We start from the raw sequence: 17,253 nt of genomic DNA on the forward strand, positions 1-17,253 counted from the left end.
GGACCCTGTACCTTCTCCCTGCTCTGTCCATGCCTTATCTTTGGCCCATCCACACCAGGACAGCCACTTGGTGGGTGGGCAGGGGGGGTGAGTTTTCTAGGCTCGAACTACTGCCCCACTGCCAGAGTGCAGAGATGGGCTTGGGTCCCCAGGTCAAAGGAATGAAGGACATGGAGTCTGGGAAGACCCACAGCATCGTGCTCCAGCAGTGCAGTCCTCGTGCCCTGGAATGTGGGTAACAACAAAATTCCCCACTTTGGAGGACTGTGGGCTCCAGGGAAGATGTGGGGAGGTGCCTGGGGTCCAGAGTGACACTTGAAGGACCTTTGGCATTTTCACCTGGGAGGCTGGTGCCTCAGGTGTGCCTCTGGCCCCTCCTGGGAGACCAGGGTCTCTCTCCTGGAGGGAGAGAGGATGGGGTGGGGAGGGCCCCATTGGGGATAGGCCCACTTTACTCCAAAGCAAGAAAACAAAATCCAAACATCTAAAGAAATGAGACCCACCCACCTATTCTGTGTCCCACGGCTGGGCTCCCGGGACAGGGGCGGGGGACCTCAGGTTTACAGTGGAGTCTTTTAAATACAACTTTAATCTGGTTGATTGTGAAATGTAATGCTCAGTTCTAGAAACAGCAGCAGAAATACAAGAGACACGAAACTTTTATACAAAACATTTGTTGCTTACAAAACATATGCAAAAAAAAAAAAACAAAAACAAAAACAAAAAAACAAAGGCAACCTCCTTGCTAATTTTCTTCTACATTAAAAAAAAATCTCATAACTAGCGTTTTTTTCTTAAAAAAAAAAAAATCAGGCATAGGCACAATTTGCTGGTGGCTTCTGAAGAACAAGCCAGTTTTTCACAGCGTCTCTCCAACAAGTGATATGTTTTAACTTTTCCATGTTTTATACTTAAGGCATTTTTTTTTCTGATGAAGTGTATATTTCTTGTTTGTGTTCCAGTTTTTACCAAAAAAAAACAAAAACAAACAAAAAACATAAAAGAAAAAAAGCTCCTTCCAGCCAGGGCTTGTGTAGCAAGGCTGAGATGCAATTTCAGGATCCATCAGGCAAGTCCCAGCATGTGGGGGTAGCTGAGGCCTGGGCGTGGGGACAGCAGGGTCCCCAGGAGGCTCCTGGACCCCACTGTCACCTCTAGGGCCCCCATCACTTGAAGCCTCCTTAGGCTGGTGTTGGCTCAATGCTGACCACAGGTGTATGTGAGGTGTGGACTGGCCGGCCCATGTTGAGGATGGACCTGACACGCTGTGTGACCATTCCAGGTTAGACTTGAGGTCAGGTCACTTATCCCACGGTGGCGTACCTTTCACATATGCCCAGCAGGGTTGTGGGCCTCACTCAGGCCCGGGTGGGCTGCTGAAAGCACCATCTGGGGGTCTCCAACCACGCCTGACACCTTCTCCTCTTCTCGTCGCTTCAAGCACGCTGCTTTGGGGTTGAGGTTACGTTCTGGTGGTAGAGGGAGAGCACTGTGGGAGATGATCCCCAGAGAGGGAGAACATGAGGTGGCAGGGTGTGGGGAGCATGGCAGAGCACCAGAGGGAGAGGCAAAAGGCCCTCATATATGTGGCTGCCTCCATTTCTTGACTTGTCCTCCCATTCACTGAGAAGGCTGTACAGGGCTGGGGCGTTGTAAATTATAAAGAACAGGTTGGGTGTTCTGGGGGACATCAAAGTCTGAGATGTGGACGGAGCCCAGGAGCCAGTGCACACCTGTCTCCAGTGAAGCACCATTGGCATGCAGGTGGGAAGGGGATAGGGTGGGGACTCCTGGCCTGGGCGCCTACCTCGCACCTGCTGCTCCAGGCCCAGGATGACCTGCACGGCCTGCTGCAGGATGAGCAGTTTGGTCTGCGCCTTGTCCGACTTGAGGTGCATCTGGCACATGCGCCCCAGCTCCCGGAAGGCCTCGTTAATGTCCCGCACACGCACCCGCTCCCGCGCGTTATTGGCCATACGCCTCTCCCGGTCCCTCAGGTCTTTCTCTTCCAGGGACAGCACCTCCTCCGTACTGCTGGGTCACAGCACCAGGGCCTCTGTTAGTTATGTGCGGGGGGGCAGGGGTTGGCTGAACAGTGGGCAGGTGGGTGAGCAGGGCCAGGGTTGTGGAGAGGGCACCTATTGGCTCTGTGTTTGTCTGTGTGTGTGGGGGGGTGTACAGCAGTGCAGGGGCAGGTCTGTGGCTTGTGTTGTGGGTGGGCACCATAGGGTAAGTGCGTGTGCCTGGTGTGTGCATGCGCATGTCCATGAAAATGTGCTCCTGGACTGGAAAGCTTAAGCAGTGTGCCTGTGACCAGTCCCAGGCAAGGCTATGTGTGTGTGGTTGTGTTCATGAGACATGACCAAAGCCCAACTGTCCCCAGGAGGCTTCATGGGAATGGAGGTGGGTCTTGATTTCCATCTATCGCTTGCCCATCCCACGTACCCCGGGAATGGCCAGGTGCCCCTCCTGGGATGACGACCTTCCCCATTCAGAGCAGTCACCTGCTGGGTGAGGGAGGGCTGGTTCTGCCTGGCTTGACAAGCCGGGTGGGAGGGGATCAGGAGACTGCCACAGTAGGCAAAGGCCTGGGGAGACCTCTAGGGCTGGGGAATGGTCCAGGACACTTAGTCCCACAAGGAGCCAACCAGTTCACACCCTCCAAGACCCCCACACTAGACTCTGGCTGCCCTGACAGCTGGCCCTCGAGTGCCCACCATGAACCTTGCCCATAGGTCATCGGGTGGGAGAGTTAGCTCCCTGGGCCTGGGGCCTCCGCGGTGGCTCCAATTTATGGAGCAAGTGCGCCAGGCACTGAGTTGAGCCTGTTGCCCACGTAAGAATCTAAATGGGAGCGTAGACACCTGCCTTCCCGGTGTTCTACACTCAGCCCAGGCCTGAGGAGCTGCGTGGCCATGTGGCTTTGGATAAGTGACCTCATTCTGTGCCTGTTTCTTTCTGGGTAGGACTGGGGCTAACTGAAATCAGGACACCTGCCACACTCAGTTGAAGACAAATGAAGGCCCAGCACATGGTGTGCCCAAGATGCGGGAACCTAGACCTCCGGTGCCCTGTCCTGCTCCTGTGCTGGGGGGGCTGTTGCCCTCACCCTGCCTGCTGGCCCCGGAGCCCAGGACAAGCGCGCAGACCAAACTGACAGCCAGGCCCAGAGGCTGGTGCTCCTCGGTCCCCTTTCATCCCTCAAGTCTCCACAGGGGGCTTTGAGGGAAGAAAGGGCCCGAGGTTGCTACTAGCCATCCGGTGCTTGGGCAGCAAGTGCGAGGTAAGGAGGGGCTGCCGGTGGAAGCAGAGACGGACAGGCTGGGTGGGGGAAGAGCGCAGAAGTCAGAGAGAAGAGGATGCAGGGGGGACACACGGCATGATGCCCACACCAAGTGCAGATGCGGAAACCTGAGAGCTGAGGGGACAGTGCAGGGTGGGCCAGAGCCCCAGCTCCAGTACAAGCGACAGTGCTGCAGGAGAAAAAGGGTTAATGGGTGCGCAGGACGGGGAGGAGTTAAGGAAGCAGCTGGTGGGGGTAGGGATTCACCTGGGGTGGGGTGGGGTGGGGTGGGGTGGGAGCGGGGCCAGGTCAGGGCGATTTCCAGATCCTCACCCAGCCCTGGGAAAGGGAGTTAACCCCCCCCTGCAGATGGGGTTTGATGGGGTCCTACGAGGTGTCTGCTCAGAGTGACAGTGACAGCCTCTGGGCCCAAGGGGACCACAGGCCATTGCTGGCCAGGCTCTGGGGCTTTCCTGAGGTGGAAGGACCGGGGTCCCTAGAGCCAAAGTGCCAAGGCCCGTAGGATTAGGGGTCCAGAGTCTCATCCTCCCATTCCAGAGGGGACACTGGGGCCAGGCCAGGCAGAAGGCAGCTGGTTCAGGGTGGGAGGACGGTCACTGGGGGGGCGGGGTGTGTGTGTGTGAGACAGTGACTTGGAAGAGGATGATCACTGCAGGGAGAAGGTCACTATGAGAAGCCAGTCACTGCAGGGGGGCAGTCACTGCAGGAGAGGCGGGCTCTAGGAGGGGAAGGAGAGAGCACGGGCAGAGGCGACGGGAGGGGAGCGGCGCCCCCACTGACCTCGCACCTGCTGCTCCAGATTCAGGATGACCGACACGGCCTGGTGCAGGATGAGCAGTTTGGTCTGGGGCTTCTCACTGTTGAGGTGCAGCTGGCACATGCGCCCCAGCTCCTTAAAGGCCTCATTGATGTCTCGGACACGCAGCCGCTCTCGTGCGTTATTGGCCACCCGGCGCTCCTTCTCCCGCTCAGCCTTCTGCTCTGGGGGGAGAAGGTCGTCCTCGTCCTCCTCCGGGCTATGGGGGTGGGGGAGGCCGGGGGGCCAGAGGGAGACAGTGAGACGGGGAACAGGCGCAGTGCCCGCCGGATGCCTCGCGGTGTGAACGCCACTGGTGTGAGCACTGTGTGCGTATGCTTGAGTCCTGATAGGTGGGGTAGGGACCGAGGAGGGGCTGGCACCTGGTCCGGATCCTGGGGGCCTTCAGCTCCTTCTTCTCCTCCTCTGAGTTGTCGGCCACCGACACATTCTCCTCATCCTCCTTCTCCTCCCGCTTGATCTCACTGGTACCTGAGGCGGTGCCCCTGTGACCAAGTCCTGCAAGAGGCTGGGGGTTAGGGTAGTGCCACCTCCAGGGCCACTTGGCAAGTCCCCTTAGACCCTCTTACGAGGGGTGAGAGCTCTCCTGGCCTTCATTTGCAAAATGGGGGACAAACCATCATCTACCTTATACCACATACAGGCACCTAATTACAGACAAAATTAAAGGAAACCTTTAGAAGGAAGTGCATGGGAGTTTCAATGTGGCCTAGGGACAGAGAAAGAATTCGTAAACACTAAAGCAGTGGTCGCCAACCGACTGGTGGTCCATGAGGTCCGAAAGGTTGGCGACCGATGCACTAAACCATTTCCAAAAGAAATCAATAAATTTGACTATTGTACTATAATTGAGAATTTCAGATCACTAGGATACCTAAGAAAATAAGATATGCCACATGATAGAAATACTTGTCACATATAAATCAACAAAGGCTAGATCTCCATTCATACAAATCAATAGGAAAAGAACAGATTCCTCAACAGGGAAATGGGCAAAGCATGGAGCAGGTGTTTCACAGACACAGAAACGGATGTGACTATATAGAAATCTGCATTATCACATCAAGAGGTTAAGAAATTTAGAATGAGGCCCTGGTTGGGTAGTTCAGTTGGTTAGAATGTCCTCCTGATATGCCAAGGCTTTTGGGTTCAATCCCATCAGGGAACATACAAAAATCAACCAATTAATGCATAAATAAGTGGAACAACAAATCAATATTTTCCCATCTCCCTCCCGCCTCTCTCAGAACATCAATAATAAAAAAATATATATTTTTTGAGGACTATGAGCTACATATCACACACACTAAGCAGAATAGAGAGACCTGACAATTCTAAGTACTGCTTCTGATAGCATAATGGTACAGCCACTTTGGGAAAAAATTGGGCATTGTCTGGAATAGGTGGACAGACATGTGCATACCCAGAAACTCCATACTTGGAACCACACCTGAGAAATTCTTGCACATGTGCACCGGGAGACACGTTCCAGAAAGCACCTGATGGAAGCAGAGTGGGAAGCGACCTATCGTCCTAGGTCGGGCCTGGGCCCATTCTTAGCCACTTGCAGGGTGGCAGTCCTCACAGACAGCATGAGCAAGCAAACAGATGCAAGGGAACATTTGCAGGATGCTGATTTTTGAAAGTTCAAAAACCATGTAAACAAATTATATGGTTTCAGGGGAAACAGTTACACTGAACTCAACTACATTGAGGTGCAAATGGCAAAATGCTGACCCCAGGAAATAGCTCAGGGTTCTTCCATGGATGAGCCAAGGGGAAGGGGAAAGAATCTGCGCATAAAAGCTTAGGGTTCCCCCTCAGCACTGTGGACACTGGGGCTGGGTCATTCTCTGTGGGGCAGTCCTGGGCGTTGTGGGGTGGTGAGCAGTATCATTGGCCCCCACCCACTCAATGCCAGGGAGCACCCCCAGTCGTGAGAACCACAGATGTTCCAACATTGCCAGGTGCCCCCTGGGTGAAACTCTGGGTATGGAGTGACAAAGTTAAGAAACATGAAAGCATTGACTTTTTCTCTAAAAGCCAGGCTGGCTTTGGGGGTGGGACAGGATGGGGAGGGTCCCCAGGCAGGCATAAGAGACCCTGCTTTTTATAATTTGGGTTGCACAGTGGTTCCCAGGGTGCTTGGTATGTTAGGCAGTCTTGTCACATACCAACATCACACTAGTGTCACATGATGTATATTTTTCACTAGGTTGATACAAGGATAGGGTAGGTGGAAGTCAGGGATTGGCCACTGCCTGGTGGGGGATCCCTGGACCTTTACTGGGCCTTGATCTCCCTCGCTACAGCAGCACTAGCATCAACTGATCCTGGAACTGGCCATAATGAGACCCAGGCCCTTGATCCCTGGTGGTTGCTTCTGAGTCCTGTCACATTCCTCCCTGCTCTTCTGTAAAGACCTCCTACCAAATGGACACCTGTCCTGCTTACCAAGGGCCTCCCCTTGCTGGCCACAGTACCTTCAAACACATTACCTATTCAGTCTTTTTTTTAAAAATATATTTTATTGATTTTTTACAGAGAGGGAGGGAGAGGGAGAGAGAGTTAGAAACATCAATGGGAGAGAAAGACCAATCAGCTGCCTCCTGCATACCCCCCACTGGGGATGTGCCCACAACCAAGGTACATGCCCTTGACCAGAATCGAACCTGGGACCCTTGAGTCTGCAGGCCGAAGCTCTATCCACTGAGCCAAACTGGTCAGGGCTACCTATTCAGTCTTGAAAGAAACCCTCTAGACCTCGCCCCTCCCACTCCTGTCCCTGGACAGTAACGCCCCAGCATTCCACTGGTGCTGCCCCTGCCCAGGTCACTGACCCCTAGTTAGTGTAGCCTGGGTCCTCACTCTGGTGTCTGACATAGTCTACCCTCCTTCACTTCACTCAGCTGCCTGTCCCCATCTGGCCTGACACTCAGGCCTGGGCTCTGCTCTGTCCACACATTGCCTATCCCCCCTTCTAGGCTCTTGCCTTTGAACTCCATCATATGCGATGACACCCAGGCCTCACCCTGAATTCCAGACCCAACTGACATCATCACCTTCACATCAGCAAGTCCTGTGGACTCTGCCTTCAGAATACCCAAAATCCACCCACTTTGCCCTGGCCAGGCCCAGCATCTGCCCTCATTATTCCTCCTGGACCAGCACAACACTCCTCCCTGGTCCCTGGCTCCCACTGTTGTCCCTGCAGTCTGTCCTCCTAGCAGCAGTCACCAAAGGACACCAGTGAGCACCTGAGTGAGATCCTGCCTTAGCCTTTCCCCAGCCTGTCCTCACCAAAGCCACCAAAGGGTATCCCAGTCTGGACCTGTCCCTCCTCTGCTCAGAGCCCTCCAGGGATCCAATCTCTTTCAGAATAAAAGCCCGACACTTCTGTGTGGCCTAAGGTCCCACATGCCTTCCCCTGTCCCCTCTCTTTGCTCTAGGCCTCCCCTGCTTTTGCTCCTCCCTGATTCTGCTCACATGTCACAACCCTGCTACCCCCATTATCTTTAAAACTACAATCCAGCCCTGACTGGTATGGCTCAGTTGGTTTGGAATTGTCCCATGCACCAAAAGATTGCTGGTTCAATTCCAGGTCAAGAGCACATGCCCGGGTTTTGGGCTCGATCCCCGGTGGTGGGCATGCAGGGGGCAGCCAATCAATGATTGGCTCTCATGTCAATGTGTCTCTTTCTCCCTCTCTAAAAATCAATAAAAAACATTAAAAAAAACAAAATAAAAAAATCTACAATCCACCTGCATCCCCTCCCCATTTTCTCGTACCCATCTGTGTCCTCCCCCCACCCCCGGGTTGTGGGGGGTGGCTATCTCTGTTGGATTTGCTGTTTTATTCCCCAGAGCCTAGAGAAACACCAGACACTTGGCACTGAATATGTGCCTATTGGGTGAGCTCAGTTCACTACACTGTGAGTCAATAAAAAGGCAGGGGCCCTGGTGGCTACAGCATCACCCGTGCCAATGCCAAGATTCCTGGGCTCCACCTTGCTTCTGGAAGATGGGTGGTGATTTTGCCACCCTTTCTAGGATTCCAGGTGCCTGTGACAGTAACCACACCTGTCTGGCCTCCACTCATAAAACGTTCCCAGTTACCATTGTGCCTCAGTTTCCTCAACTGGAAATGGAGGTGGGATAGTCCCAAGCCCCACAGAGAATAAACACTCAGCCCAGCCTGGCTGATGCCGTCTGTCACAAGCCCTCTCTGTCATCCCTGTTTTCCAGAGGAAGTGATGCCCAATGACTGAGCATCATAGAAGGAGCCAGAGCACAGATGACTCTGAGATGCTGGCCGCCCTGCTCAGGAACGATGCTGGGACTTACCACTGTAGGAGTCAGGTTGCCGAGAGAGGTCGGGGAGGGCGCTGGGCTGGTTGGGGAGGGCCACATGGTTGTGCATGAGGCTGCCACTGCCCGAGAGACCATCCTCGGAATGGCTGCCTCCAACCTGTAGACCAGGGGTGGGTGAGTCAGGGCTGGTCAGGCTCCCGCCAACCGCCCACACCTCGCCCCTCCCTTGTCCAGCACTTACCAAGCTGGTGTGCCGCCCACCCAGTGGCATAATAGGGCCGGCAAAGCCTGAGGCCAGTGTTCCATGGCTGGGCAGTAACCCGTGCACATCACCCGAGGTACCCACAGCATGGCTACGGAGCACGTGGATGGCCTCATCCAGGTGGTCTTCCATCTTGTTCTGCTGTGAGGGTGGGGGGTGAGTGACCTGGCTGCCAGTACCCCCACCCAGCCCTGTGTGGTCTGGCCTGAAACATGAGCCTGGGCTGGCCACGGAGATAGTGCTGGACCTTATTCCCAACATATTAACTACAAAGTTCATTGTTGTCAAAAGGACATCTAGGTCCTAATGCAAATTCTGCTGGTCACATGAGACCCAATGGCTCTTATGGAACTCAGTTTCAAAGCCACGTGAAACACGGCCACAGCAGACATGCTGAGCTGCCCCTGATGGGCTGCCTCCCCTGCCCCGGGAATAGGCTCTCCACATGCATCCTGTGTTTGTCCATCAACACTTCCATCCCCTCCCCAGGGTGTCTCCACAAAGGCACATCCTCCCCCCAGACAAGCAGGAAGCTCACCAGGCTATGGAGACCCCCATCATAGTTGGGAGATAAGGCACCGGGGGCTCCTGCTCGGGGCCACTGCGACGTCCCTGGAAAGGTTAGGAGACACATGAATGGGGGTTGGGAGGACTTGAAGCAGGATGTCGGTGTAGCCTGACCCAGAGAGGGAGGGAGGGAGGGAAGAAGGAATTTGGGAGGCAGGGATGAGAAAACTGAGAGATCTGTGATACTCAGGCTGGCCACAAGGGGGCGTCCACTTCTACAGAGCTGTTCTGGGCCATAAGTCCAGCCAAGTCCAGGCAGATTCACATCTCCCAGCCTCCCGTTTCCCCATATGCAGAATCAACAACCCCTCCTCCCCCACAGGGAAGGTTGCTGGCTCAGAGGCACACAGTAGGTGCCCTAGAGGCCAGTTCCTCCCAGTCCTGCCACGCCACACAGGTCTTCCAGAAATCTGCTCTCACTCCTCCTTGCCCCCCTCCGCCGTCCCCGATGCTCCTCAGGTACATCCTTGCAGGGAATGGGGAATAGGAAGACCTGACCCCTTTGACAGAGCAAGCATGGGGCATACAATTGGTGCCCAACTAATATCTGTTGGGTGGGAGTCTCAGGTCGGCTGCTCTGATTCTGGGCGCCCCTGACCTGGCCCAACTGAGTCTCATGTGCCCCTTATGCTCACAAACACAAATTGCTGGGTACTGCCTCCGGGCCTTAGCCTGTGCCGTGACCTAAGAATCCTGGCTTAGAAGTTTCCTCCTGGAAGCCTCCCTGGATGCCCACAGGAACATACACTCCAAGGCAGGTGGTGTGTCTAGCTCCCTAACTCATGTATGCAGCCTGACGACCCCTTCCCACCTGCTCCAGATTGGAGGCAGCAGACACAGCGCCCTCCCCCGCTTCCCTCCCCTCCCCCCTGTACAGACCTGCCAGGCCCTGTGGGGAACCCACGGGGGTCGAAGGGCTAGACGAAAAGTTATTGCTTGAGTGATCCGGAGAGTAGATCTGCAATGGGGATGAAGAGAGATAGGGCCACCAGGCAGCCAGTCAGGGGCTGGCCTCTCACAGTCATGGCCCAGCCACCCTTGCTACCCCCACCCACCCCACCCCACCCCCTGCCCTGAGCCTCACCGAGGCCAGCGCCTTCCCAAGGGCGTCCCCAGAACTGCCAGCTGTGGTCCCTCGGGAGCCTGTGGGTGCACAGAGGTGAGACCCAACCTCAGGGACTTGGTGCCCCAGTACCTGGGCTTAGCTTGGATGCCCCAACTGACAGGGAGTTCCCTTCTAAACTCAGCTGCTAGGCATGGATGCCCAAGCCCAGGACTGAGCAGCCCCTGATTTTGGACTGGTTTCTGCCTGATGTCTCGCCACCTGCCTCCATGGAGGCTCTGGGGACAGGAGGACTATGGGCCCTGGAGTTTTCCCAAATGTAATCTGAGCTACAGTTTTCCCAAATGTAAAGTGGGGGAATCCACTCCTTAAAGATCCAATTTCTCTGTGTGTGTAGTTTAAAATATAAGTATCATTAAAAACAGCAACAATAGTACAAAAGGCAGGAGAGGGAATTAAATGGAAAGTGTTTCAAGGTAACAAGCCATTTTCAAATATCAGAGATGGGACCATGGGGCTGAGGAGCCCGAGCTGATCCCAGGAGAGGGAGGACATTGTTAATAACAAGGGCCACATCAGGGTGGGGTGAGGGGGTCATACCCATGAGACTTTCGGCCCCACTGACAGGGGGCGTGTGGCTGGCAACGCTGCCATAGGTGGCTGTGGGGGCTGAGAAAGTGGACACAGCTGGGAGCCCACCATTCACCTCCGCACTGTGCAGTTGGTAGCCCTGTGGTGGGATGAGGTCAGAGGGGATGAGATGGGGTCAGAGGGGTCAGATAGGGTTCTATCCAAATGCACGCCCCCGCCCCATGGTAGGGGGCCTACCATGCGCTCGTGCTGATGCAGGCCGCCAAACCCACTGCCACTACCACCGCCCACGGAGGTGCCGCCACCTGGTGGGAGGGGCAGGGGAGATGAGCTCCCACCCAGCATGGGCCCGAAACCCGCCTGCCCTGGGGGGCTCCAGAGCTCAGCCGAGGGGTGCAGGCTGCCATCTGCAAAAAGGGGGAGATAGTGAAATGAGCAGGCAGAGGGGTCTGGGCCCTGTCCCAGCCATCTTGGTTGAGCCCCCATATACCTGCCATGTAGAAGGGTGCTGGGTAGGTGCTGCTGGGGGTCTTGGCAGATGGGTAGGGGGTGGTATCCCTGCCGTAGTCATCACCTGAGCTGGGTGGGTACACCTGTGGGAAGGTAGGTGGACGTGGTCAGATAGAAGGGGTAGGACTAACTTACCCTCCATCCCTTGGCCAGCCCCTTCTCCAGTCCTGTCCTCCACTTGACAGCGGTCTACCCCACCACCCCGTTTCCCTGAGCTGAATCTCCTGCACAGAATTCCTTTTCTCTCCTTAATCCAGCAAACTCCTTTGGTCAAAGACCAGCTGTGATGCCCCCAGCCCTTCCTTCTTCCCCCAGTGCTAGAACCTCCCTTGGCCTCAGCCCTAAACATGCAAGACCCAGAAGCCTCAGAGACAGGGTCCTGGACTAACTTCCATCCAGGGTAACCCAGAGCAGAGACATAACAAAGGTCTTCTAGGATCAGTGCCAACTCTGACCACTGGGTACTGCCTAAAACTAAGGCAGGGCCCAGAAGAAAGTGCTGGGATCAACTTGTAATGTCTGTACCAACACTGGAGTAGAAAAAGGGGTATAGAGTACTGGCAGGATGAGGTGGGCCCCGGGGAGCTGTCAGCTCCAGGAAATTGGAGTGGGGATTTAGGTGAGGAAAATGGGGAGTCTATGACATTATAAATGACACCAGGAGTCAAGCCTTAAGACTTGAGCCCGACTGCACCTCCTGGCTGTAGAATGTCAACTAATACCCAAGCCTATTGCCTGGAATGGGCTAGGTCAGCTTGTGGGGGCTCTGCCTGACCCCTAGGCCCAGGGGCTCCTGAAGGCTGGTGCAGAGCCAAACTGAGGAAACAGACAAATTGCCTTTTCTTCCCATGATTAAATCTCGAATGGCACAGCACCATCTGTTGGGCCTGGCACCCTGCCAACCTGCAGGCAATGAGGTGGGGATACAGGGTGGCTCAAACCTGGGTGGACAGGGCGAGGAGACCTCCTAACTGGCTGTCAGGTTGCCCCCACCTGCTCCCACTCCCAGGACCCCATCCATACCCTTTCTAAGACATCACAGGACATGATTTCTTAAAGAGGATTGAGACTAAACCTCAGGAAGAACTTCCCAAACTCCCTAGGAAGGAGTCTTTGGTCAGAGCTGAGTCCTTGGGGGCAAGAGCCCAGCTGACTGACCAGCCTAGCTGGAGGCTTTGCACTAGAACCCACATGCCTACACTCAAAAGGCCATGTGGATCTACATGTTCCGGCTGCAGCAGCATACACAGCCCAGTGCCCCCAATGACACATTGTGCAGCTCCAGCAGGGACAGCCCCCAAACCTGGAGGGCAGGAGGTATGTGGTCTGTGGGGTCCCCACTGCATCCCACAACTCACCGAGGATGGAAGACCTGGTGGCACCTTCCGGACTTTCTTGGGCTGCGTATCTGTTAGGAGTAAAAGGAGTGAGCCACCCCCATTCAGCCTGGCTCCTGCCCCACTCAGCCAGAGTCCTTCAAGTCCCAGGGACATGTGCGCCTATCATTGGTCGTGTCAGTAGACAGCCTACCTCTGCACCTTGGAAAGGAGACCCCTGAGCTTCCCATGTTCTGTTTTGTTTTTGTTAATCCTTACCTGAGGATATTTTTCCATTGATTTTTAAAGAAAATGGAAGAGAGAGGGAAAGACAGAGACACAGAGAGAAACATCGACGTGAGACACATTGATTGGTTGCCTCCCACATGCACCCTGACATGGGCCGGGGAGCGAGCCTGCAACCGAGGTACATGCCCTTGACTGGAATAAAATCTGAGACCCTTCAGTCCACAGGCCAATGCTCTAACCACTGAGTCAAACCAGCTAGGGCTTGAGCTTCCCTTTTAAATTAAATAAGGGCTTGGGTCTACATGCAAGGACTGATACTGTGCAAGAATCATGGGCGAGAGGGGGTCTTCAGCAGGGAGTCTGGAAAGTGGAGAGTCAATGGGTACTTGAGCTAGGGCCTTGCTCCAAGGCCCCTCATATCACCCCCAATCCAACACCCATAGTCGATCCTCTTTGTTCACAGATCCAAGACTTGCAAATCTGCTGAAGCTGGTTTCCCCAAATTATACACACAGTGTGTTAGGGGTCACTCACAGCCATGCACAGAGTGGGGAAACATGGGTGGCTACCTGGCATGTGCCCACTGAGGGGAAACCAGGTGGTGTTCTGTCTTCCAGTTCCAGTTCAGACTACAAACCAGGGTCCTTTTCTTAGTCTATTGAGAGTCCTGACTTACATACTTTTTGTGGGTCGTTTTGCTGCTTAAAACACTCCCCATGCATGCATGGTGTCCTGGTGCTGGCTAGTGTCTCCGAGTGCAAAAACTGGGACATGAAAAATGTGTTAGCCCAGCCAGTGGTTGAACATTGACCTATGAACCAGGAGGCCATGGTTCGATTCCCTGTCAGGGCATATGCCTGGGTTGTGGGCTCGATCCCCAGTGTGGGGCGTGCAGGGGTCAGCCTATCAATGATTCTCTCTCGTCAGTAATGTTTCTATCTCTAACTCTCCCTTCCTCTCTGAAATCAATAAAAATATGTTAAAAAAAATAAAAATAAAAATATGTGTTATATCAGCTACATGCAGGCTTGAGTTACAGCACCACTGGCAAGTTCCGTGTTAATGAAGCAGTGATTTATGTGAAATAAGGTGTCTTTAGCCAAAAATACATGTGGCACAAGGCTATGTGTTGATCTGTTGACCAGAGACTGACAAGAACATATCCTCCCATTTCCCCAGAAGCAGGGAATCAGTGTTCATGGTGACTCGATAAGACAGAACTTCTGCAAATAACGAGAATCCACTGTTTGTTTCTTGGGTCACTATCCATCCTTCTACCATCTGATCTCCTAGTCTGGGAGGCCCATAGTGGGGACAGATCCCCTCCCTGCCCCCACCCCACCAGCCCTACCAGCAGCCCCACTCACCAAGGCTGCTGTCCGCAGCTCTCCGCCGCGCATGGCTGGGGTAGGAAGAGTAATATTGGGATCCACTCTTGACGCCTGAGGGGGACAGTGGCCCGGGGCTGCTGAGGGCCAGCTCACTGGGCAGGAAGCCAGCCTGGGAATGGGGGGGTGGAGGTCATCACCAGGGGCTAGGCTGGCATCTAGCACCCAGCCTGGCAGTCCAAGGGGTGACAATAACCCCTGCTTGAGACATTTCTCTCCTGACACCTCAGCATTACTTTAAAAAAACAATTGCCAGCCAAGTCTGAAAAGGAACTACATTCTGGAATGCAGGAAGTGCAAATGTGCGTCTGGGCATCAGTGAAATCTGGCTGATTTAGTTTGTGCATGTCTTTTTTTTTTTTTTTTTAAGGTAGACAGTTTAATTTTGCATGATTAGTTTAAAATGAGTTTTCTTCCCTTAGCAGTATGAGTGACTGGGATTTGAGGCTCCATCTGAGTGGCTGCTCTATGTCTGATATTTCCCATCTGTAAAATGGGCATATTGGCTCAGGGAAGTCGTGGAGATCAATGGGGGCCTTTTGAGCTCTGCCCTTGGCACAGGGCCTCGTACCCAGTTGGTGCTCAAAAGCCAGGGTTGCTGCCACCCTGGAACAGGCTTGGTGTGCACACAAGTGTTGCCACCTGGGATAAGGCATGGCTGCACCCTGAGATTTAGAAGGCACAGGAGGGGACAGGAATGAAACCCTCAGGTGTGTGTGTGGGGTGACCTGGACAGAAAGCTACATGGGACCACTGTGGCCAGCCAGCCAGTGCTGTCAGCCTCACAACTGGGGTGGGCATGAGTTTCGCCAAGGGCTGGGGGCTTGTGGGGTTGGCTCCCAGGGAGGAACAAAGGGCAAGACCCCAAGGCTGCTGGGCTGGCCTGGTGTCTTCGGGGAGCCATAGGGCTGTGGCCTCCCTGCCTCCCCCGCCCCCCACTCATCCACTTCTGGCCAGCTCAGCCTGCCCCAGGGCCCACTCCTATTTTAGCTGCTGGAAAAATGACTAGCAGTTGGTTCAGCCAGGGACCCTTCTGCAGATCAGGGGAGGAAATTGCTACCAATCTGTTTAAAATTTTAAAAGGTAGGTGGGAAAGAGGTGGGTGGAGCGGGGACTGTAGCCCCCACTAGCTTCCCTCCCTCTCTGGAAGTTCCTGTCCATCTACGATGCCCCTCCAGTCTGAAAAGTGGGGTCCCATCCACCTCATTCTCTGGGTTCTGCAGCCAGCTGAGTGCCAATGGGCCCCAGCAGCCCCCACCCTACAGACACGACCTCACCTGAGTCAAGTTCCCAACACTTGCATCTCTCCCGAAGGCAGTATATGCGCTCCGCTCGCCACCCTTGCCTGGAGGGGAGGAAAAAGGGTCACTCAGAGCCAACCCCAGGGAGGTCATGTCCCAAGCACTATACAGCAGTGGTTCCACAAGTGCACAACACTAAGAGAACCAAGGTGGGATTCTGGTCTTCCCAATGGCCTGGCAGACAAGCAGGGATCTGGATAGACACCATTCCTTTCCTGATGACCCAGAGGGGCTCATGCAAGTCCACCACACACACCAGGTCTCTGAGATGGGTGAGTGCCGAGGTTAGAACCCCCTGACCTCTGAATCTCATTTCCTCTGTTCAAGGTCATGAGAATAAAACTCCCCAGGGTGCTGGGATCCCAGGGGCAGGCTGATGTTGGGTGGGGGTGGTGGTGGTAGTAGGGCCTAGAGTCTGTGAGGTTTAGTGCCCAGGCCCCTGCCAGGGGTTAGTTCATGACATCCTGGGAACGCTGATTGAAGTGACTTGGTGAGAAAGAGCCCTTCTCCTGTGTGGCCAAGTGACACCTTGGGCTGTGGGGACACTGTCTGCCTAATAGCCACCACCGTGGACAAACTCTTGCCACTGCACAGAGGCTTGGATCCATCCTTGCCTGAAGCAGGTAACCTGAATCAATCAATAGCTGAGACATTTAAGTTTGTTTTTGGCTTAACCTGGATGCCAATCTCAACATGAGTGAGGAATCAGAATGCTCAGCTAGCTAATTTGAATTATTCTCCACCTTGTAGGGGAAAAAAATCTCATTTTCTTTATTTTAAAAGTAGAATTTTGATTAGAGCAAAGGATGCTGGGGGTGGGGAGAAGGGTCATGCTCCCACTCACAAACCTAGTGACTCCTCAGGGCAGGTGACCTTGGGTCATCTTAGGGATAAGCAAACCGAGGCCTGGAGGTTAGAGGCGGCTCACCCTCAATGCAGGGGTGAGGGGGCATGTTATTGCTTCCTTCCTCTCAGGGTGGGTGTGGGAGCAAAGCTGGCAGGCCCAGCCAGGGTTTTGGGCTCTGCCTGGGGAAGCAGCTTTACCTCCTAGAACTCTTGACTCTCCCTGCTAGTCGGGGCTGCCACTGTTTAGGCTCTGCACAGAGCAGGTGCCAAATACAGGTTTCCAAAGAGGTGGGGTGGCACAAACAAGGAGAAGCTGAGGCTCTGGGAGAAGACCCATGGGCATACACCAGGCAGCTAATCTATGTGCTGGACCTGCATATCAGGGCATTAGGGTAGGAAAAGGACAAACAGCAGAGAATAAAACCACCACAGTCTCATCAGGGGCCAGACTGGGCTGGAGGCCATGTAAGAACAGACTAAACCTACCCCTTGGGGAGCGGGAACAGGGCCCTCACTACCCACAATGGCTGTCACCAGGCTTGTGAGCCACACTAGCCCTATCCAGCCTAGTCCAGGGGTGAGAAACAGGCCCAGGGATGCCAAGGCTGCACCCACCTCCCCACTGGGCTTGGCCTGGGCTTTATGCTGCATTCACTGAACTCCTTGGCCACAGGACTTGTGGTGAACCTGGGACACAGCTGCCTCTGGGTCCTGCTGACCAGGCTCAG

General features: G+C 54.4%; 1 protein-coding gene across 9 annotated transcripts in view; it reads right to left on the reverse strand.

The window, feature by feature from the left end:
- Nucleotides 1–641: 641 nt before the first annotated feature.
- Nucleotides 642–17,253, reverse strand: part of TCF3 (transcription factor 3) — a 38,457-nt gene continuing 21,845 nt past the window's right edge. The window contains exons 6-20 of one of the 9 annotated variants that reach the window (XR_013960929.1): nt 15,656–15,723; nt 14,358–14,490; nt 12,784–12,833; nt 11,406–11,508; nt 11,153–11,322; nt 10,925–11,054; nt 10,346–10,404; nt 10,141–10,219; nt 9,233–9,306; nt 8,674–8,835; nt 8,466–8,589; nt 4,484–4,619; nt 4,085–4,320; nt 1,808–2,031; nt 642–1,469 (exon numbers count right to left, since the gene is read on the reverse strand). Coding sequence is in view for 7 of the 9 variants with exons in the window: in XM_080674953.1 (XP_080531079.1) it covers nt 1,327–1,469; nt 4,085–4,320; nt 4,484–4,619; nt 8,466–8,589; nt 8,674–8,835; nt 9,233–9,306; nt 10,141–10,219; nt 10,346–10,404; nt 10,925–11,054; nt 11,153–11,322; nt 11,406–11,508; nt 12,784–12,833; nt 14,358–14,490; nt 15,656–15,723 (1,667 nt within the window). In the remaining 2 variants the exon portion in view is untranslated. Of the gene's footprint in view, nt 1,470–1,807; nt 2,035–4,084; nt 4,321–4,483; nt 4,620–8,465; nt 8,590–8,673; nt 8,836–9,232; nt 9,307–10,140; nt 10,220–10,345; nt 10,405–10,924; nt 11,055–11,152; nt 11,323–11,405; nt 11,509–12,783; nt 12,834–14,357; nt 14,491–15,655; nt 15,724–17,253 lie in introns of those variants that run through there. The other 8 variants (XR_013960930.1, XM_080674959.1, XM_080674956.1 and 5 more) reach the window with 8 other exon arrangements.

This window comes from Plecotus auritus, assembly GCF_963455305.1.
Source record: "Plecotus auritus genome assembly, chromosome: 6".
Taxonomy (NCBI): domain Eukaryota; kingdom Metazoa; phylum Chordata; class Mammalia; order Chiroptera; family Vespertilionidae; genus Plecotus; species Plecotus auritus.